We start from the raw sequence: 23,077 nt of genomic DNA on the forward strand, positions 1-23,077 counted from the left end.
AGATATGAATGAAGAAGCAAAGATGGTGGCTATGCGGCAGAGTCATTTTGTGTGCATGTTTAACCTCTGCAGAGTCAGCTACATGGATTCACAATAAACCAAGAGAGATAATGAAAAATAACTATTTAAACAAGGAAAATTATCCTGCCTTTCATTCCACTCAGTGAGGAAGCAGCATATGCCCCCGTGAGTATGAGATACGGACGTAATCTACTACTTCCTTGGTTCCCATCACTCACCTGGATGAGGTGTGAGTTGAGTGCATTTTCCATACTACATGGTCCCTAAACCCAAAATGAATATTGACGTTTAGCCAAAGCCACAGCAATCTGTTTCAACATGGGAGGAAAAAGGACCGCACTTGACATAATGAAAGATGGTATCTTACCTTCCTTTACTCGCTCTCCAACGTCAGTCGGATAGGGAGAGATCCGAGGGACCCGACGGAGGACTTGCACTCGCCCCAGGCCGATATCAACGCAGAAACAACCCAAAAATGAATTCTCTGGAACCGCTTTCCTCTCCACGCGGACCAACAGAATTCCGAGATGAGTAACAGATGGGTGCTCCAACCATTTGGCGCTGGGATGCGGGGATGGGGTTGCAGCGTCTTCTCCGCCCACCTATTGGACGAATCGGAAAGCGGCCGCCGGGACCTCGCTGTCCTGGGGCTCACCGAGGGCGTGGCCTGGGACTCCCCCGGAGGGGAGGGCACCGTCTGTCCTTGGGCGGAGAGGGGAGGTGACTCCGGCCGAAGAGGAGGACGCAGGATGAGGGCCCTGCGGGTGAGGGCCACCATGGGTCGGGCTGGGGCCCCCAACCCAGAAGCCCTCGACCCTATACGAGACTCCCCAGACATTCCGGGATCTGGGGACTTGGAACGTGAGCCCCCTTCAGGGCTCGAGACTCCCTCCTAATAAGCCTGGGGCCCCCTCCCCCCAGCTCCCAGTCCAAGAGCTTCTGAGACAGCCGGGGACCCGTTAACATGGCCCAAAGCCCCGAGTCTGAACTTCTTCCCTTCATCCAGGGCTCCCGTAATACCTCGGGACTTAGGCACCGGGAACGTAACACCCCTTCCCCGCCGCCGAAGCTCTCGGGCAGCCGGGAAATCCCCCAGGCACTCCAGCTCCAGTCCTGACGTTCCCGGCACCTGAGCTCCTCCCATTAACCCAGGAAACTGCAAAAAACCTCTCCGGGACTTGGGCCCGCAGAACATAGTCTCCCTTCTGGGTCCAATCCTCTTCCAATAGTACCCTCTAGACAGCCTGATAACCTCCAAGCCAGACCCTCTAGGCACGAGTCCCCTTCTTCTGGGCCTTTCTTGAGAGGACACCCTCCCCCACTCTTGCTGCCAGTTCCGATCTTGCCTTTGAGACGCTCCCAAGGGACAGGACCGTCCCCGAGTCACAGCCTCGGAAAGTCCGACACCCTCTCCCCAGCGGGACCTCCTCCGGGACACCCCTCCAGGCGCCTCCAATACCCAGCCATCCCCTCTCCACAGGTCTCCCAGGCACTGGTACGCTCCTTTAGCTCAACCGCCCGGAACCGCTTCGAGAACCGAGTGGCTGAGAAACAGAAACTCTTCCAGGTAGGCGGGGCGGGGGGGAGGACCCGGGGCCGCCTGCTTGGTCCTGAAGACGAGTTGGGGGAGGCAGGGGCTTAAGGTCTACCGAGTAGGCAGCGCCTTTCCAATCGTTTACCCCCAACATCCAGGCGGACAATGACCTCCCGGTGCACTTGAAGGGCGGTCTAACCGACAACATCCTGTATCGAGTGACTATGGCTCTGTGCCTGGGAGGTGAGTGCAGGGCCTGGCTCAGCCTGAACTGCGGGAGGGAGCGGGATTCGAGATGGAGAGGGGAAGGGGCTGGTTCCAGCGCTGGGGTTTTGGGAGGGGATTGGGTTCTGAGCTGGTGTGGGACGGTATGGGGCTCTGGGCTGGCAAATAGGAAGCACCCTAGGGCTTGGGCTTCTGTCCCAGCAGGGCGGCTGGGCTAGTGATGGGTCTGGGGAGAAAGCCCAAAGCCCGGTCTGGATCAAGGTCCAGCATTTCCCCAGTTGAAGTGAAGTTTGGGAAGGGAGCTGGAGCCTGAAGTAGGGCTGAGATCCAGGATGGTGACTGGGGAGTCTGCAGGGGGCTCAGGGAGGGAATTAGGGTCTCATTCTGTATCCCCCCACACTCCCTCCCTAGGCACTGTCTACAGCCTGTACTGCCTTGGCTGGGCCTCCTTCCCTCAAAAGTGAAACCAAGAAGTCTGCAGGACCTGAATAAGCATCAATAAATGTGCTGGCTTCTTGGGGAAGCCAGCCCGGCTCTGTCCTCCGTGTGTGTACCTCCCAGCCTTCCACCAACAAGTGATCTCTGCCCTGTGGACAGACCATTGCCCCAGCCCTGAGTCTCCGACGCTAGACCAGGGCTATCCCTAGGATGTCGCTGCCTCTCAGCCCTCCCAGCACCCCTGGGCTGCCCCTCAGGGCCTGGGGACCTGGAATGGGACAGGGGCTTTGTATCCTAGGAGAGCAGCCCCTCTCCCTGCAGAGGCCAGAGGGTGGGAAGGAAGATGCTGAGCATAATGTATGACACACAGAGGCAGAGGCAAGTGAGGACAGACTCACTCAAGCACAGAAGCTGAGAGGGGCAAACATGGCCTTGGGGGACAGAGCCAGGGGTAGCACTAAGACTTCCCACCAGCATGGCTCTTGGAGCAGAAGCAGAGATGGTCCAGGCTTCTAGTCTTGGCCTCCACAGGCTCTGTGAGAGATCTCAGCAAGAATGAGGCTACAGGGACTTCCCTGGTGGTCCAGTGGTTAAGACTCCGCGCTTCCAACGCATGGGGCGCAGGTTCAATCCTGGGTCAGGGAACTAAGATCCCACATGCAGCGGGGCCAAAAAAACCCCAAAAGGAATGAGGTTACAGCTCAACTGGGATCCAGAATTTGAAAAAAGACCAGGACTAGAAGACAGGCGGAGACAGACTCCCTCTGCCCCAAACAGAGCCAGAGACACCCCTCAACTCTCAGAACAGGAGGCAGATCTCAGAGAGAGCAGCAACTAGGGTGCATTTATTTCCTCCTGGGCCTGGCAGGCTGGGAGCAGAATACAGACAAAGGCACTGGGGCATGTGGCCTGTTGTGGCCTGGAGTTCAGCTGCCTGGGTGGTAACTGAATGGGTGTGCCAGGGTGTGTAGGGACTGGAGTGATCCAGAACTGAGAGAAGGGCCCTTGGGGTGTGCAAGCAACACAAACATTGGGCTTGGCACAGAAGCAAGAGAGGGGTTATGGAGTAGATGTGAGATGGGTGTGCTGGGGCGGGGTGTGTTGAATCATGTTGGGCCCTGGCTGTTGACTGAGAATCCGGGTGCCAAGGGCTGGGAGAACAGAAAGGCCTGTGGGTCAGCAGGAGCCATGAAGATGTGACTGCAAACAGGATCAACCCTGGGGGAGACTGAAGAGTCCAAGGTGACTCCTACAGCGAGGCGATGAGGGGGCAGGCCTGGGACTCCCGTTCAGGAATACATGGTCAGCTGTAGCCACTGGGGAGAGGAAGGCACCAAGAGTGAGGATCAGGGAACCTAAGAATACCAGCAGCCCTTCTCTGCCCTCACCCAGGGGTCGCTGGGAAAATAGGAGGGAGGGAGCCCCAGCCCAGAGCTGGTACAGGGGACTGAGGGGAGGGGCCCCCTGCTAGGATCCCACATCCCAGGATGGGGTTCTTACCTCCTGGATGTTCACCTGGATTTGTCCAGTGCCATCTTTGTCAAGAGATTTAAAGGCACCTGGAGAAAGGAAGGGTTGGAGGGATTGGCTTTTAGGATAAAAATATATTAATATATGGGATGACAATAATAATGGCTAGTACTCTGTGCCAAGCAATGTATAAAGCGCTTTCCATGTATGAACTCATTTACTCCGATTCTGTGAGATAAGTGTCATTTTAAAATAAGGCACAGAGGGATTTCCCTGGTGGTCCAGTGGGTAACACTCCACACTCTCAATGCAGGGGGCCCGGGTTCAATCCCTGGTTCGGGAGCTAGATCCCGCATGCATGCCACAACTAAGAAGTCCACATGCCGCAACTGAAAGAAAAAAAAGATCCTGCATGCCACAACAAAGATCCCACGTGCCACAACTAAGACCCAGCACAGCCAAAATAAATTTTTTTTTTTAAAATGAAAACAAAATAAGGCACAGAGAAGTGCAGTTATGTGCCCCATGTCACACAGTGTAAAAGTCAGAAAAATGGGATTGGAACCCAGACTGCTACCCACCTCAATAATGGGCTCCATATCCTGACCTGCATGCCCCCCATCACCCCTCTGCCCAAGCCCCAGCCTCCCGCCGACCGGCTCCACACGCCTGGTACCCCGGAAGCTGCACCCACTACTGGCCCTCCCAAGGCCATTTCTTGGGCCCTCTCATACACGACTTCTGGCATCAGCTGCCCTATTGTCCTCTCCCACCTTCCCTTCATGTCCCCGACACACCTGCCCCTTTTCCTCTCCCCAGGCTCTTAATGCATTGTCTTCCCTGGGCTCTTGGGACACCGGGAGATCTTCCTAAAGTTAAACCTGAGACCCTGTCATTCCCCTGCCTGGACCCTGTCCACTGTCCCCAGTAGAGTCTGAGCACCCCTGAACTTGGCATTCACAGCCTGCACAGCCTGACCAGGCCCATTGCTCCTGCCTCCTTTTATGCAACTCTCAGACAAATCTGAGTTCAAATTCTAGCTTTGCAACTTCCTAGCTAAGTGGCTGTGAGCAAGAAATTTTGCCTCCTTGAACCCTAGGTTCCTCCTCCAGAAAATGGGGACAATAATTCCCACTTCGCAGGGCTGTCTTAAGGATTCAGTGCGTTAATGTTCACAAGAGACCGCATGATCCAGCCCCTACTGACCCCTCCCAGCCTTATGTCTCCCCATCCCACCCCCTTCCTAAAATGTTTAGCACTCTGAACCAAGTCCAACCAAAATCATCCAAAGCACCATCTACTCTTTCCTTTCTAGGCCTTCGCACAGGCTGTTCCCGCTGCAACACTCGTCCCCACCCTCTTGCTGGGGTCACTCCTCCTCATCCATCAGGTCTCAACTCACATGTGCCCTCCCTCCTCCAGGAAGCCCTCCTTGACCCCTTAAGCTGCATCAGGTGCCTTGTTAGGGTTGAATAGCTGGGAGAGCTCCCCCAGTCACAAATCTAAACCCAATCTGCCCTGAGCTTCCCCCTCACAGCCCTCATCACTCTGCCTAGGCTTCCCCGATCCCAGCCATAACCACTGTGAGCTGTCACTGTCTGGGAATTTGCCTCTCCTCCTCTGGACTGTGAGCAACATGCGGGCAGAAGCTAGGGCTATTTCAGTCGCTGCTGTGCCCCTAACATTGCCCACCTCAGGGTCAGGCTCAGAGGAGGCTTGGCGGATGGAAGTTGGACAAATCCCCACCCAGGAAGAGAGCTGGGGTGTCACTCACGGAACATGGCATCCAGTCTGACCAGGCAGCTGATGAAGTTGTCAAAATCCATGTTCCCTTCCTCATCTGAGTAGCGTCGGATGATCATGTTGTAGAGATGCTCATTCAGGTGGAACCCTGAGAACGACTGTCTCTCAGGTGTGGGGGCCACATAGCCCAGCCCTCCCAGCCCCGGGATTCAGGCTCAGCCCAGCTCAGTGGGGGCTGCCTCACCAGTCCCACCCCCAGCCCCATCACGTTCCCGCCAGCCACACCTGCTGCCTCAAAGGCCCCCGGGAGTTCACTGCTGCCAATGGTCCCTGAACAGTCAATGTCAAACTGTTTGTATATGGCCTGTGGGGACAAGGAGGTCAGGGTTCAACTAAGCATCATGGGGCATGGCATCTCCATGGCTTGGGGGTCTTTGTGCTAGGAGTTTCAGAGGCTGCACACACCTGCCACTTTTTGATGTTGTTCCACAAGTACTTGAATTCCTCGAAGCCCAGCTTGCCGGTCGTGTCACTCTGGTGAGACGGTGTTAAGAATAAATGTGCCCAGACATGTGCACTGTGTGCATGATGAGGATAACGGCCAAGCAGGGGAACCTGGGCTAAAACCCCAGCTCCCAGCCCACCCTAGTCATGTCACCTTGGGTGTGGCTTCATTGTTCATTTTGCCGTACTTACTTTAGTCTATATTTCTAAATATAGACTATTTTAGTCTATATTTCAAAATATAGACTCTTTAAACATAACCACGGGGAACTCCTCATTTATAAAATTCTTCAACAGTAATTCAATGTTATAAATGTTAGGACATGTAAAAAACAAGGGTATCTTAAAACTCTAAGGAAATAAGGGATAAGAGTAAATACCTGCTGGGTTTCTGATAAAAAGTGAATGAGGGGCTTCCCTGGTGGCGCAGTTGTTAAGAATCCGCCTGACAATGCAGGGGACATGGGTTCGAGCCCTGGTCTGGGAAGATCCCACATGCCGTAGAGCAACTAAGCCCGTGCACCACAACTACTGAGCCTGCGCTCTAGAGCCCGCGAGCCACAACTACTGAGCCCGCGTGCCACAACGACTGAAGCCCTCGCGCCTAGAGCCCGTGCTCCGCAACAAGAGAAGCCACCACAATGAGAAGCCCGTGCACCACAACGAAGAGTAGCCCCCGCTTGCGACAACTAGAGACAGCCCACGCGCAGCAACAAAGACCCAACGCAGCCAAAAAATAAATAAGTAAATAAAAATAAATAAAAAGAAGTGAATGAGAGGGCTGTATATTGGTATAAAGCCCTTAGCTCAGGGGTTGGTACTTAATAAATTCTCAATAAATAGCAACAATGGCCAAGACTTATCAAATGACCAAGTACACGTCAGACAGTGCTAAGCTTCTCAGGAACATCACTTTTGTCACTAAATCCTCAAGACACCAGTCCCACCAGTATTATACCCCAGTGACAGAGAAACAGATTCAGAGCTGAAAAATCTACCTGGGTGAGATCATGGTAACAGTTAGCATGTACAGACCACTTATGTGCTATGTACTGTGCTAAACCTTTTGCATGTAACTCCAATTTGGTATCACCATTATCATTCACCCGATTTTACAGAGAGGCAAATTGAGGCACAGAGAGGCTCAGTAACCTTGCTAAGGGCAGAGCTGGATTTGTTTAACCCTATGCAACATGTTATGACAGCTGTTACTATGTATTGCCGCATGTCCAAGGTGGGTGTGTTTTGTGATATATACATGTCTACATCTGTGGATATGAAAGCTACACACTGACCGCCCAAATCATGCTCTCAGAAAATCCCCTCTTGGGAATTCCCTGGCAGTCCAGTGGTTAGGACTCCTTGCTCTCACTGCCGAGGGCCTGGGTTCAATCCCTGGTTGGGGAACCAAGATCCCACAAACCATGCAGCACAGCCAAAAAAAAAAAAAAAAAGAAAGAAAAGCAAAAAAGAAAATCCTCTCTTCACCAAGGCCTCCGCCAGACTGCCCTCAAGGATACATCCATAACAGCCACCATGCTGCGACATGTGTCAATGCCAAAACCATCAGTCTTCAGATCAGGATCTGTGGGATGCAGGTTGAAAGTCAGAGGCCAGAGATCACAGCTACCCCAGTCGCCATGCCTCTAAACCTGCCCTGTGTGTTGACCCCAGTCACTCACGTCGGGTCACGACTTTGTTGAGAATGTTCATGAGTTCTGTGGCACTGACCTCCATGTCCTAGGGGGAGAAGTTAGGAATGGGTCAGGGGTGACTGAAAGGGGTCTGGGCATGTCATGAAGGAGGATGGGAACTTTGGGATTGCCATGGTCGAATGTACATGTAAAGGGCATCCAGAGGGAAGGCATGGAAGGGTGAGGACACTTCTGGGGGCCCCAGGTTACTTACCTCTCCAGCCAGCTGGGCAAAGAGCCTCCGGAACTGCCGGACCTCCTCACTCTCATTGGCCTCGATGTTGGAGTAATGGGTGCGAGGGGGCTGCAGAGGGAGGAAATCTCAGAGCAGGTAGGGGGAGGGGTGCCCTGGCCAGGACGGCCTTAGGTGGGAAAGTCAGAGTGGGCTGGGTGGCTGAGTGACCAATGAATGAGAGGTGGTCAATGAATAGGGAGTGGATATAGCTAAGTTTAAGGATGTTACAAGGGAGAGACTTAATGAGCTAAATGTCATAAGGAGAAGTGTGGGGCTTCTTCAAAGGGACAAGGGTGGGTCCTTGTCCCTTTGAAGAAGAGGGGTCTCCGATTGTGAAGGGTGGCTTACCGGGGGCTCTGGGTTGTACTGCGCAGCCGCCTCACTGAAGGGAAACAAGAGGCAGTTAGTGCCAGGGGGCGGGGCCTCCAACGGGCAGCACCAGCCCCCACACACCAAGCCCCCAACCCCCAGCTCGCCGCCCTACCTACCTGTTCCCTCTGCCCGCCACATCAGTCCTTGTCCTCACCTGTCCCTATCCTCGCTGCCCTGGTTGTGCCGCCACGGTAGGACTCCCTCTTGCCAGGGCACACCCACGCAATGGCAGATTTCTCAAAAGACGGGAGCTCATTTCATAGAAGCTCGGCCCCAGCTTCCCGGGGCCCCACCCTCCTGGGTTCCACCTGTCTAGGAACCTGCTCCATCGCCACGGCTTCTGAACACTTGTGTCTTCCCAAGATCCCACCCCAGCTCCATTAGTTCTCACCCCTTTAAGGGATCACACTCAGTGGCCAAGACTAACGAGGCCCCTACCGACGCCCTGCCCTACCTCCACCAGGCCATTTTTCTATTTTAACCAGCCAGTTCCGAGTCAGGCCCTGCCCCTTCAAGGCCATTTCCCCTGTCCCATTACGGTTAGACCTCTTCTGGGCACGCCTCATTGACCCACCTACGAGGGCCACGCCGCGCCCATAAGACTAGCCGTGCCCCCATGAAGTGATACCCAGCCTCACTGGCTCCGCCCCCTTAACGTTTGTCTCCAGGTTAGCGGAAGTAGGCCGCGCCAGCCCCATTAAGCCCCACCTCCCAAAGCCCATCAAATTGTGTCCCCACAACAGACTACCCCCTTGTCAAGCCCCGCCCCCATGAACTCATTACGGTCGGCCCCCTCAAGACCGGTCTCCTAGCCCAGTCCCGGCCCAGCCTAATTAAGGTTCCTGGTCAGTGTCCAGGTTACCCGACTCTATTCTGGCTGGACAAGCCTCTTCCTCCAGGCCCCGCCCCTCTTCAGGCCCCGCCTTACCTAATGGCGCTAATGACCCCGCCCAGGATGCGCATGGCAGTTCCGCCACCCGCCGCCGCCGCCGCCGCCTCCTCCTCCGCCGCCGCCGCCGCCGCCGCTGATCAGGCCTCCGAGCACATTCCCTAGGCCCCCGCCCAGGCCCCCGCCTCCCCCGCCGCCTCCTCCACCCTTCAAGAACGAGTTAACCAGGAACATGGCTGTGACTCAAGATTCCTGAGGAGGGAAAAAGGGGTCAGGTGGCTGTCTCGTCCCTGAGCCCGCCCCTTCCCCCACAGAAATACACATTTCTGACTGCTGGACTTGGGGGAGTGATACGAAGCCGCTAGGCGGAGACCTGTCCTCCGGCTGCGGCTTGAGGGTCCATTCGGGATGGGGTCTGGGCTTCTGGGGGAAGGGTCCGCGTCTGGCTTGAAGGACTCTGGGCTGAGTCTACGCATAGGCATCATTAAGCACCAGACACCGGCCAGGTCAAGTGGGGTTCTCGAGATGGGGGCCCCAAGCTGACTCTCGAATCTGAGATCCAGAGCCCTAAGACTGATGTAGGGGTTTGGGGTGGGTCGGGAGCGTGGATCAGAAATTCTCCGCCTGGAGGCTCCTGGAGCAGAGTTTAGTAAATCCAGAATGTGGGCTTGAGGGTTTAGGTACAACCAGCAGCGGGATTAGTCTCATCGCTGTGTCTATGGGTTCGGGTCTAAGATATTGAGTGTGAGCCCCGGGGCCCGGGATAACGGAGTCCCCGTTAGAATTGAGAGCACGGATCCAGGATCGTAGTCCTGGAGGCCACACCCAGGGCTGAATTTACGGGGTACCTCTCAAATCCATGGGCTTCTATTTTAGATCCTGAGAGGGAGGGTGGAAGAGTCCCCGGGGCGGGATAACTAGGGCCGGACAGATCTGGGGGTTCGAATCTGAGATCGTGGGTGTGGTGGACCCCTGAGGACAAGATTTGAGCATCTTTTCGGGTCTGGAGGCCTCCAGGGCCGGGTTTACAGAGTGCAGGGGGAGTCCGGACTGGGCGCTCACCGCCTCGCTCGCGCGTCGGCCGGTCCGCTAGTCTGTGCCGCTCTGGGGCCTCCTGCTGCGTCCGGCTGCGCAGGGAGGGGCAGGTGACTCAGGCGGAAGAGGCCGGATTAGGCACTTGCGGGGCGGCCCAGCGGCATCCGCACGGTCCTAGAGCCGACATTGAAACTGCGCGTGTGCCTGCGGGCCCCGCCTTCTGTAATGGGGTGCGGCCGCCCAGGCTCAGTCCTGCGTTTCCGGTGCTTAGCGTTCCGACACCGCCCTGACCTAAAAGAGCTGAGATTTTTCCCTACACTTATTGGTTCCAGGTGCAAGCGCTCGGGGACGAGAACTCCGAGGTGACTTGAGGACTCGTCGTGCCCAAGGTCACCCCCTAGTGTTGTAGTGTGAATGTTCGCCCCAAAATCAGCCTCCACCCAATCACAGATGTGGTTTTCAGTCTCCTCGGAAGGGAACTCTTGGGACTCTTGGCACTTGTCGCCTATCCTAGCCTTGTCGCGACAAGCAGCAGTTGGAGGCCCCGAATTATGTTTGGCCCACAGTCCGGGGACAAGCGCCCGCATCTGTGGCGGGGATCCTGCGGCACAGCCCTGATGGCGTTCCAGTTCCGCCTACGAATTGGACTGTCTTGTGCCTTCTCCATCCACACCCCTTGGCCCCCTGAGTCAGGGTCACCAGAATCATTTTTCCTGGACGGGCCCAAAGTGTAGTCTCAGTCTTACAGTCTCTGAAGAGGGGCCCAGACACAGGATGAGTCCCCTGGCCACAGCCTGGTTTCTGAGGCTAGATGTTCCCAAGGTCGGGTGGTGGGCAGGGTGTGGAATGCAGCTGAGAGGGAAAATGGCAACTGAAGCCACCTTTGGGTATCTTTCCCTTGCTCTCTGCTTCCAACGTCCAACCTGTGAGGGCCCAGTACTTTTTCAGGGCTCCTCAGAGGGAGCTAAATCTGGCTCCCCCAGGCAGTCTGGCTGTCTAGCCTTTAGCCTCTCCCTGGGAAGCTGGCTCAGCCTGAGTTTGAATCCTGACTTTGCCCTTAATAATTTGGGATCCCAAAACAGTGAGCTGAGCAACGATCTCCTAATCTGTAAAATGCAAACGAAGGTTTCCATGCCCTCACTTTCTAGGCCCCTATCAAAATTAAACAGTAAATGCTTCGTAAATAGTAGTTATTATCCTCTGTGTCTCGTTCCTCCTTAGGTAATACTGATAAAAAAATAACTGCCAAGCACCCTCCCAAGTACTTTATGTATATCGGGTCATATGTCCTCATAACAGTCCTATGGGATGGATGCTATACATTATCTCCATTTTACAAATAAGTAAACTGATTCTGAGGGTAAACTCCCAAGCCTGTACTCTTGAGCACTACTGAAACCGAGCAGGACCCTGTAGGGCTCCTGGGCACAGAAGCCTTTCTGTGTCCCCTGTTTCTTGTTTGTAGGAAATAGGCTTCAGCCTCCATGACCTTCCTTGAGCTCCAAAGGGCAGGTTCAAACAGCTGCTAATCAGGGAAGGGAGGGGATGCGGAGACAAAGGGAGGAGCAGTCAAGAAAGAGTAGTGCAGCCTTGGAGCAGGGTCCTGGCTCCTCAAGGAATACACATAACAATATCTTTGAGCTCTTCTGCAGAACTAAAACCCCCAACAAATGGAAGATGTTAACTATTTGATGAAGCATTCTTCATTCCAGAGAAGTGCATCAGGAGACCACCTGAGGCCAGATTAAAGAAGTGCAGGCCCTGCACACACCCTGATCCTTATCACCAACCCTGCCCTTGAACCACTACTATTAAACTCCTCACCAAATCCCCCGGTTTGGGACACAGTTTTTGAGGCCATGAGCCTGTTGTGTCCCTGTTTGCCTGGCAAAGCAATAAAACTCTTCTTTTCTACTTCACCCAAAACTCTGTCTCCAAGATTTGATTTGGCACCAGTGCACAGAGGCTGAGTTTTCAGCATCGTTACCCTAACGCATTGACTCTTCAATAATATAATTAATATGATAATAGCTCAAATAACAAGCGCAACAGACAAAACCCCAGTCACAGCTATGCTTCCTGAAGGCTTGCTGGGGCTGCCACATAAGCCTTATCTATGAGGCAGGAACTAACAGGAGAGAAAATGGAATCTCTGAAGGCAGGGTCACTTGCCTGAGGTCACAGAGGGTGGCAGGACCGGGTCTGAACCTGGGCTTGGCTGTTGCCAAAAACTTTTGGTGATGACTAATCGGATTCCCTTCTGACCACACCCCTCCCTGCCAGTCTGAGTAGCTTCCTTCTCTGCCCTCTCCGGGGCTCACTTGCTGACAGGCCTTTGCATGGGCTGTGCCCTCTATCTGGAACACTCTTTCTGCCTTTTTTGCCTGGTTTTTTAGCCACTCAGGTTTTGGTGTCAGGTCAGGAGTCACCTCTTCCAGGAAGCCCTCCCTGTCTGAACCTGAGACTGAAACTGAAGCGTGCAGTTACATGCTTGTAACATACTTTCTCATAGCACTCACTGCCAATTACAATCATATTGTCATCTAGGTCTGGCTCCCTGACCTCTTAAGCCCGGCCAGCTCTAAATCTTAGTCCTTCTCTCTAGTTTACTCATGCCATCATGGATCTCCCTCACATGCATGGCTAAAATTCTATCTCTAGGCAATTCCCTGGCGGTCCAGTGGTTAGGACTCCAAGCTTTCACTGCCAAGGGCACGGGTTCAATCCCTGGTGGGGAACTAGAATCCCCCAAGGTGTGCGGTGCAGCCAAAAAAAAAGAAATCCATCTCTAGGCTATCAACACCCAAGTTTCTGTCTTCAGCCCAGATAGTTCTATCTTCAGGATCCTACATCCTGCATCCTACTCAATATCTCCATGGGGGTCTTAGAGATGTCTCAAGCTTGACACATCTTAAACTGAGCTCCTGACCTTCCTCCCAAACTGCTCCCTCCCCACCTTCCCCATCTAGGTTAATGGCACCTCTATCCTTCCAGTGACTGAGACCAAATACCCTAGGTCCATCCTTGACCTCTGTTTCAGACCCACTCCAACTGTCAGCAAACCTTGGTGACTCTACCTACAGAATCTAAACGCTCCTCCCCTTCCGCTGCCCCCAACCTGGCCCAGCCCCCACCCTCTCCTGCCTGGACAGTTAGAGCAGCCTCCTCCCTGATCCCCCAGCTCCTGAGCCTGCCCTCCCAGTCTTTTCCCTAAACGCAGCCAGAGGGAGCCTGTGAACACCTGAGGCAGATCAGAAACCTACTGGCTGAGCCCTCCCTTGGCTGCATCTCACCACAGTAAGAGTCAAAATCCTCACAAGGCCACCAAGTCCCTAGTGATCTGCCCTGTCACCTCTCTGCCCTCATCTCCTCCCCCTTAAGAAAGTGAGGCTTCCCTGGTGGCGCAGCGGTTGAGAGTCCGCCTGCCGATGCAGGGAACGCGGGTTCGTGCCCAGGTCCGGGAGGATCCCGCATGCCGCGGAGCTGCATGCTGGGCCCGTGAGCCATGGCCGCTGAGCCTGTGCATCCGGAGCCTGTGCTCCGCAACGGGAGAGGCCACCACAGTGAGAGGCCCGCGTACGGCAAAAAAAAAAAAAAAGAGAGAGAGAAGAAGTCCTACTGGCAGCTTGACCTGGATGTTCCCAGTTGAACGAAGAAAAGACATAGACGAGGAGGCTCTGCAAATGCAGCAATATCCAAAGAGCCCCTCTCTGGTCACACTTGGGGGCTGATACTCCATTACCAAGGCCCTCTCTAGCCCCTCCTTAGCGTCTTACCTCTTACTGCCTCAAGACTACACACCTAGTGATCTCAGGAGGGTGCTCTCAGATCTCTGCTTTAACCCCACACTCCTCATCCCACCTGACACTGCTCTAACCATGTATCACCTGCTAACACAGTGTACAGTTTAGGGACTTCCCTGGCAGTCCAGTGGTTAAGACTCCGAGCTTCCACTGCAGGGGGCGCGAGTTCAATCCCTGGTCAGGGAACTAAGATTCTACACGCCCGCCATGTGTCACGGCCATACTGTACAGTTTATTTACCAGTTTCTTGTCTGTTTCCCCCACTGGAATGTGAGCTCCTCGAGCGCAAGGATTTCTGTCTGTCTTGTTCACTGCTATCTACCCAGTTCCTAGAACAGTGCCTGGTTCATCTTAGGTACTCAAATATTTGTTGAAAGAATGAAATGTTTTGTGTGGATTTTCTCGTTGAATTTTCAGCACCATCCATGAGATAGTACAACAAACATTACTAAAGTCTTCCACCATCTTCCAGGCTCCTTTGAATTCAGATATGGTTATGTGACTTCCTTTGGCCAATAAAAACGTGAATGGAAATGTTGGGGGTGTCATTTCCCAGTAGTAGCATATAAAGGCCTGTGCAGGATGCTCCATGCTTTAATTTTTTAATGCCCTCAGGTTGCCTAGGCAACTCTGGAAGCTCTGCAAGCACAGAGGTGCCACAGGAAGGAAGCTAGCTAGATCCCTGAGCCATGGCATGGAGGACATCTGCTAATTTCTGTGAACAAGAAATCAGTTTTGAGGTGTTATTCCACTAAGGGTTAGAACTCAGTTGTTACCTCCACATAACCTAGCCTATTCTGACTGATGGTAGAAGTTATTATCATGCCGTGAGTTAACCAGAGGGATGGGATTACTTGTCCAACATCACACAGCTAGTAAGTTCCAGAGTCAAGATTCTAATCCAGGAAGACTGATTTTGTAGCTTATGCCTCCTCCTCCCCTAGCCCGCCTCCTGGCATGTGGGACCTTAGTTCCCTGACCAGGGATTGAATTTACGCCCCCTGCAGTGGAAGCACTGGAAGTGCAGAGTCTTAACCACTTGACTGCCAGGGAAGTCCTGTAGCTTATGCTTTTAATTCTCACAATTTTCTGCCTCAACGATGTTAATGTTATAATGCCGCCACCAATTAATAAACTCAAAATAGTCATAACTATCCTAGCTAATGCCTCCTGAGGGTTTGATGGGACCAGGCTGGAGTAATTGCATTACAGGCATGTCTTTCAAGGCCTCTCACAACCCTCTGAGAAAGGAACTAACATGAAAGGAAGTGGAGGTTCAGAGAAGTAGAGTCCTTTGCCTGAGGGGATGGCAGAGCCAGTTTGAACCCAAGCATGGTTGATGCCAAATAGTTCTGTGATGTCTACTCCGGTTTACTGTCCTTTCACTGTCCTCCCTTCACCAGTGTATTAGTCAGGGTTTTCCAGACAAGCAGAACCAATAGGATGTAGAGAGAGAGAGAGGAAGAAAAAGATTTATTATAAGGAAATGGCTCATGAATGATTATGGAGGCTGAGAAGTCACATGATCTGCTCTCTGCAAGCTGGAGGCCCAGGAAAGCCAATGGTCTAAGTCCTGGTACAAGTCTGAAGACTGGAGAACCAGGGGAGCCAATGGTGTAAGTCCCAGTCTGAGTGCAGGAGAAGAGGAGAAATCTGATGTTCCAGCTCAGTGGTCATGCAGAAATGAATTATTCCTTCTGAAACTGAGCAGGATCTTGTGTGGCCTTCCTGGGGACAGACACCTTCCCCTCACCCGTGTACCCTGCCTCATGTTTGCAGAAAAGCTTTAGCCTCCTAGGCCTTCCCCGAGTTCCAAAGAGCAAACTTAATCAGAGAAGTGAGAAAATGCAGAAACAAAGGAAAACAATCAAACAAGACAAAATAATAATAGTTTAGCCATAAAACAAAGTCAAGGACCTTTAGTTCGTCCTCAAGGGCTATAGATAATATCCTGGGCCATATCCTTCAGTTGTTTTGCAGATACTACGCTCATCAGGTGGTGGAAGAAGCTAGCTGCATGATGACCATGACCATGTAGTTCCCAGACTGGATGGAGCCTGAGAATTGATAATGCTGACCCCTGTGATCTCTTGTGGTTACCTCACCACCCACCAATCAGAGAATTGTGCACAAGCTGATTACCTACGTGGCAACCCTCTCCCTGACTTTGTCTTTAAAAACACTTCCCTGAAGGAGTTCGTGTCTGTTGTGCATGACCTACCCATTCTCCTTGCTTGGCCCTGCAATAAATGAATGCTGTACTTTCATTCTCCATAACTTGGCGTCAATAGACTGTCTTTGCTGTGTGTGGGGTGAGCGGATCAGTTTGGTTCAGTAACACTTTCTGAGTTTTTTTGTTCTATTCAGGCCCTCTGTACAATCTGACTTTGCAGTTTCTCACATCAAGGGGTAGAGTCTATTTCCTAACTCTTTGAAGCCAGGTTGGCCTTGTCATTAACCAACAGAATGAGGTGGAAGGACAGTGTAATACTTCCCAGCCCAGGCCTCAAGGGGCCTTATGTTCTTTTCTCTCTCTCCCTGCGTGCTCTCAGACAATGCCATCATAACTGTCCAGGGCCGAGTTGACCCTCTAGCAAATGACAAATGCAAAAGTAAGCCCAACCAAGATCAGCCAAGTCTGGTCCAGATCAGCAGAACCATCCAGCTAATCCATACACTTTTTTTTTTTAATGCAATGTTTTCTTTCATTAATATTTATTTATTTATTTTTGGCTGTGTTGGGTCTTAGCTGTGGCACGTGGGATCTTCGTTGAGGTGCGCAGGCTTCTCTCTAGTTGTGGCGCATGAGCTCAGTAGTTGTGGCACGCTGGCTTAGTTGCACTCAGGGCATGTCGGATCTTAGTTCCCCAACCAGGGATCAAACTTGTGTCCCCTGCATTGCAAGGCAGATTCTTTACCACTGGACCACCAGGGAAGTCCCTAATCCATAGACTTGTGAGAATAATAAATGATTATTTATTATTTTTTTAAATTTATTTTTGCCTGCATTGGGTCTTCCTTGCTGTGTGTGGGCTTTCTCTAGCTGCGGCAAGCGGGGCTGCTCTTCGTTGCGGAGCGTGGGCTCTAGGCGCGTGGGCTTCAGTAATCATGGCATGTGGGCTTAGTAGTTATGGCTTGCAGGCTCAGTAGTTGTGGCTCACAGGCTTAGTTGCTCCGTGGAATGTGGGATCTTCCCAGGCCAGGGCTCGAACCCATGTCCCCTGCATTGGCAGGCGGATTCCTAACCACTGTGCAACCAGGGAAGCCCAAAGACTATATTTTTGAGCCACTAAGTTTTGGTGTGGTTTGTCACATAGCAATGGCTATCTGATACAGGCTCCATGACCAAACAAATTCAGAAAATGATGCCTAGGAGATTCCCTCTTGTAGAGTTATCATGGACTCTAGCATGTTAATGAAAATTCCTGCAACGAAGCAGCTCATCTAACTTTGTTCAAGCCAGCAAAGCCCACATTTCTTTTATCAAGGAACCCTTTTATCTTTGAGTATTCATTAACATCTCCTCGGAAATTTGTGAAGCTTTTTTTTGCTTTGTTTTTTCTTGTTATAATAATACAAAAAAAAAAAGTGCCATGACAATCCTTTCACAAGACCTTACCCACTTCCCTGATTATTTCCAGGGGCCAAATTCCTAGAAACATTAATGATGGGTCAACAGATGTCCACATTTTCAGGCTTTGGACTCAGGCTACACAGTCATTCTCCAGAAAGGTGGTTGCCATTCATATCTCAACCATGGCGGATGGGTCCCTTGTTGTCCTGAACGGTCCTCAGCTTTGAGAAACCAAAATTTAAACATCTTTGCTGATATGAGACAAAAGGAGTTATCTCAGTATTTTAAGTGACATTTTTCAAATACTAGTGGGGGTAAACTTGGCTTTCATATTTAGTTGGCCATTAAGATTTCTTCTATAAATTGTCTTCCTATTCTATGCTCATTTTTATTTATTAGCTTTTCATGTTAATTTCACATTACTTTATTAATATCTTCACTCCTTAAGGGTGTTAATCAAATTTCTATCATTTTTTGTTGCAAATATACTTCTCTAATGCATATTTACTTCAATGTTGGCCATGCCTTTTAAAAAAAATTTATATCCTTTATCTTTTTTTTTAATTAATTTAATTTTTATTTTATTTTTGGCTGCATTGGGTCTTCATTGCAGCGCGTGGGCTTTTCTCTAGTTGCGGCGAGCAGGGGCTACTTTTCGTTGGGGTGCACAGGCTTCTCACCGCGGTGGCTTCTCTAGTTGCGGAGCACAGGCTCTAGACGCACGGGCTTCAGTAGTTGTGGCACGTGGGCTCAGTAGTTGTGGCGCACAGGCTTAGCTGCTCCGTGGCCTGTGGGATCTTCCTGGACCAGGGCTCGAACCTGTGTCCCCTGCATTGGCAGGCGGATTCTTAACCACTGTGCCACCAGGGAAGCCCAGCCGTGCCTTTTTTAGACATATAAAACATTCGGCTTTTTATACAGTCAAATTAATCTATCTTTTACTTGGTGGTTTTTTCCCCCACTACACTGAAGTTCTGAAAGTCTTTCCTCATACAGAGGTCATTTACTATTTGCTGGTGAAAATCTTTAGCTTTTCATGGTGTAATCCCCCCACCACCAAATAAAATACCTAAATGATATTTTTCCCTCAAAAGGTGAGGGATCAACCCAATTGGTATGACATGATGCTTCTATTCTATTATAAATTCTTACATTCTCCAGTCTGGCCAATGATTCTTTTATATTACCCAATAGATTGTTCTTACACTGAAACCACACTTTAAATTATGTAAGCTCCATGAAGACAGGAGTTTTGTCTGTTTTGGTCACTGCTGTAGCCACAGAACCCAGAAAGGTGCCTGGCACGTGGCAGGATCTCAGTAAATATCTGTTGAATGAGTGAGTGAATGAGTGAGTGGATTGATGGGTGAATGAATACATATTCCAGGCCCTGTGCTGGTATTGTGATTGTTTTTATATTGTGAAAAACATGTTATCCCTTCTTCCGCAAACCCAGAAAACATTTCCTTAATCCTGCATCAGTTAGCTTTTGTTCCATAACAAACCATACCAAAATTAGTAGCCTAAAGGAACAATGATTTTTATTACTTTTCATGATTCTGTGGCTCAGGATTTAAACAGGCACAGCTTGGTCTTTAAGCAATATCTAAGACAGGAGCAGGGAGCTATCCGGTTGACAACCAACGTGTACATCAGGAAAGGGTCTGGGCTGGAGATAGGGCTGGGAATTGCATGTAGATGGTGATTAAAGTTACCAGAATAGATCAGAGGAGAATGTGTAGAATGAGGACAGAGAAGGACCCAATGCTTTAAAGAATGTTCTTTACAGCAAGGTGGGACTGTTTGAAAAACGACCACCAGGGCTTTGACATTCCTTGTAGCAAGAATTCAGATCTAGGGGGACTTCCTAGTGGTCCAGTGGTTAAGACTCCACGCTCCCAATGCAGGGGCCCAGGTTCAATCCCTGGTCAGGGAACTAGATGCCGCATGCTGCAACTAGAGATCCTGCACACTGCAACGAAGATCCTGCGTGCGGCAACTGAGACCCGGCGCAGCCAAATAAATAAATTAAAAGAAAAGAATTCAGGTCTATGTGGCCTCCTCTTGAATCTGGGTGGGTTTGTAATAACTTTGACCAATAGACAGCGGCACAAGTGATACTATGTGACTTCTGAGGCTGGGTCAGAAAAGGCCATGCAGTTTTTGCCTGGTTCTCCTAGAACGCTTGCTTTGGAGAAGCCAGCTATCATGTAAAAAGTCCAACTACCCTGGGACAGCCATTATGGAAAGAACATGTGATGTGCTCTATTTATCGTCCCCACTCAGCTCCCAGCCAATAGCCAGTGTCACTGGCAGCCAAGTTGCTGAGTCACTTTGGAAATCCTGCCTGGTCAAGCCTTGAGATGACTCCAGCCCCAGCCAACTTCTGATTCAAACACAGGAGGGATCTCAAGCCAAGCTCGTCCCAAATTCCTGATCTACAAAACAGGAAAACAGGAAAAATAAAGTGGCTGTTTTAACTTGCTGAAGTTTAGATAAAATTTAATGCAGTGGGCTTCCCTGGTGGCGCAATGGTTGAGAGTCCGCCTGCCGATGTAGGGGACGCAGGTTCGTGCCCCGGTCCGGGAAGATCCCACATGCCGCGGAGTGGCTGGGCCCGTGAGCCATGGCCGCTGAGCCTGCGCGTCCAGAGCCTGTGCTCCACAACGGGAGAGGCCACAACAGTGAGAGGCCCGCGTACGGCAAAAAAACAAAAACAAAAAAACCCATTTAATGCAGTTACAGATAACTGGAACACAGATGCATTAGGTAGTTACTGCTGCTAACAAATTAAAACCAAAATTTAATAGCTTAAAACAATATTTATTATCTCACATTTTCTATGGGTCAGGAACTCAAGAGTTCCCTATTCCTATTGGCCTACTCCTGGCCTATGCACAGGGCTGTTGGCAGGAGTTCTCAGTCAGTTCCTTGCTGACTTGTGGCAGGACTCAGTTTCTCATCTATAGGGATGCTTGAGTTTTATCACATATGGAAAGCTGCCTTCTTGCAGAGCCAGTGATCCCAGAGAGAGAGCAGGATGAAGATACAATGCTTTTTATGACCTGATCTTAGAAGTCCCACACCATTACTTCTGTTATGTTCTATTCCTTAGAAGAAAGGCACTAAGTCCAACCCATACACAATGGGAGGGCTCTTAGAGAAGTGTCAAAGAATTTGTGGAAATACTTTATCTTTTATTTATTTGTTTATGTTCTCTTTTTTTAACTGAGTTGATGTACAATATTATGTTAGTTTTGGGTGCGTTGTGGACATATTTTAAAACCACCACCCATAATTCAAAAGGACACAGGTACCTCAATGTTCATTGCAGCACTATTTACAATATCCAGGACATGGAAACAACCTAAAAGTCCAACGATAGATGAATCGATAAAGAAGATGTGGTACATATATACAATGGAATATTACTCAACCATAAAAAGGAACGAAATTGGGTCGTTTGTAGAGACCTGGATGGACTTAGAGTCTGTCATACAGAATGAAGTAAGCCAGAAAGAGAAAAACAAATATCGTATATTAACGCATATATGTGGAATCTAGAAAAATGGTACAGGTGAACTTATTTGTAGGGCAGGAATAGAGATGCAGACATAGAGAACAGACATGTGGACATGGTGGTGGGGGGAAGGGTAGGGTGGGACGAACTGGGAGATTAGGTTTGACATAAATATACTACCATGTGTAAAATAGATAGCTAGTGGGAACCTGCTGTATAGCACAGGGAGCTCAGCTCATGCTCTGTGATGACCTAGATGGGAGGGGGGGAAGGGGGGAGGGAGGTCCAAGAGGGAGGGGATACAGGCATACATATAGCTGATTCACTTCATTGTACAGCAGAAACTAGCACAACATTGTAAAGCAATTTTATTCCAATAAAAATAAATAAATAAAACAATCACAACAGGGATTACAAAAATTTTTTTTTTAATGTTTTGGCTGCACTGCCTGGGGGATCTTGTTGGCCCCGACCAGGGAAGGAACCCGCACTCCCTACATTGGAAGTGCGGAGTCTTAACCACCGGACCACCAGGGAAGTCCCAGCGATCACAAATTTAACCTCTAAAACTCTAATCCTAAAGCAGCCAGAAATGTCATGTAAATCAGTAAGCAGGGTCGGGTGTCAAACAACAAGCCATGGTGGGAACCCCGGTGCAGAGGGGGTACCATGCTGTGGTGCTCTGGGCTGTATATATCCCATCTGTTCCTTGACCTCCCCTTTCTGTTCCAGGCCACAGTTCCCAGTCTCCCCTTCATCTAGACGCACCTGGGGTTCTGCCAATGGGAAATGTGGGCAGGAGACCAGAAAGAGGGAGGAGCTCTAGCAACTTCCTGCTGAGCTAATTTCCCATTGGTTTACTGGCTCCTGTTTGGCCCCTCAGCTCCTCCAACGGCTGTATAACCATCTCCATGTGTTAATGTCCCTGTTTTTTCGCATAGGAGTGGTTACTGTGTCCCAGTTAGGTCCTGACAGGTACGGCAGATCCAGTAGAGAAGTGGGCTCTGTGTTGTCAGATACCCCAGTGTGGAAGCCAGAAAACAGGATTGTCACGGGGAATGTTTGGATATTTCAGACACTGGGTACACCTGGGTGTCCTTGAGACCTTTTCAGGGGGTCTTTGAAGTTAAAACTACTTTCATAATAATACTATTATTATTATATACTAATATACTTTTTTTCCTTTTCCTTTTCCACTCGAATTCTTTCACGAGTGTACAGAGGAGTTTTCGGAGGTTATATGATAATATTTAATAGTTTGCATGCAAAAGCAGATATGAGAATCCAGCTATCTTCTCTTAAGCCTGACGTTAAAAAGTTTTTGTTTGTTTGACCCCGCGCGGCTTGCTGGATCTTTGTTCCCCCACCTGGCCCTCAGCGGTGAAAGCATGGAGTGCAAACCACTGGACCACCAGGGAATTCCCTAAAAAAGATTTTCAAAATGTAAAACCATGCCACTCTTCTTGCTAGTTTTTTCAAAAGTTACTTTTTATAAAAAATTAATAGTTAACATGTAATCGTTTATTACTTTTAAAATGAATGTTTAAACATTTTAATTTCCAAAGCCGTAAATAGCTACAGATATAAACCTCATAAACAAAAGCTCTTTTTTTTTAAAAAAATTATTTATTTATTTTTGGCTGTGTTGGGTCTTCGTTTCTGTGTGTGGGCTTTCTCTAGTTGTGGCGAGCGGGGGCCACTCTTCATCGCGGTGCGCGGGCCTCTCACTGTCGAGACCTCTCTTGTTGCGGAGCACAAGCTCCTGGCTCACGGACCCAGTTGCTCCGCGTCATGTGGGATCTTCCCAGACCAGGGCTCGAACCCGTGTCCCCTGCATTGGCAGGCAAATTCTCAACCACTGCGCCACCAGGGAAGCCCAACAAAAGCTCTTTGAGGCCTCAACGATTTTTAAGAATGTAAAGAAGTCCTGAGACACAAAAGCTTGAGAACCATAGATCTAAATGTCAGCTGTCGTTGCAGGACCAGTAAGTTGAAGTAAAGAGCTGCCTCTTGAGTTTAG

General features: G+C 50.4%; 2 protein-coding genes across 2 annotated transcripts; one reads left to right on the forward strand and one right to left on the reverse strand.

Annotated features, from left to right (window-relative positions):
• Window positions 1–685: 685 nt before the first annotated feature.
• Window positions 686–2,784, forward strand: COX7A1 (cytochrome c oxidase subunit 7A1). Its single transcript, XM_022586456.3, has 4 exons — window positions 686–785; window positions 1,502–1,588; window positions 1,714–1,798; window positions 2,192–2,784. The coding sequence occupies exons 1-4, from the start codon at window positions 771–773 to the stop codon at window positions 2,242–2,244; spliced, it is 240 nt and encodes a 79-aa protein (XP_022442164.2). The 5' UTR covers window positions 686–770; the 3' UTR covers window positions 2,245–2,784.
• A 252-nt stretch (window positions 2,785–3,036) lies between these two features.
• Window positions 3,037–8,246, reverse strand: CAPNS1 (calpain small subunit 1). The gene is made up of 9 exons (XM_022586417.2): window positions 8,213–8,246; window positions 7,844–7,933; window positions 7,618–7,675; window positions 7,456–7,520; window positions 5,897–5,965; window positions 5,717–5,795; window positions 5,463–5,579; window positions 3,719–3,777; window positions 3,037–3,534 (listed from the first exon to the last, which is right to left on the reverse strand). Exons 3-9 carry the CDS (start codon window positions 7,670–7,672, stop codon window positions 3,508–3,510), a joined length of 471 nt encoding a protein of 156 aa, XP_022442125.2. The 5' UTR covers window positions 7,673–7,675; window positions 7,844–7,933; window positions 8,213–8,246; the 3' UTR covers window positions 3,037–3,507.
• Between the last annotated feature and the right edge of the window lie 14,831 nt (window positions 8,247–23,077).

Source organism: Delphinapterus leucas, chromosome 20 (genome assembly GCF_059928025.1).
Source record: "Delphinapterus leucas isolate spDelLeu-1000000601 "Yukka" chromosome 20, BTC_Dleu_Yukka2, whole genome shotgun sequence".
Classification (NCBI taxonomy): domain Eukaryota; kingdom Metazoa; phylum Chordata; class Mammalia; order Artiodactyla; family Monodontidae; genus Delphinapterus; species Delphinapterus leucas.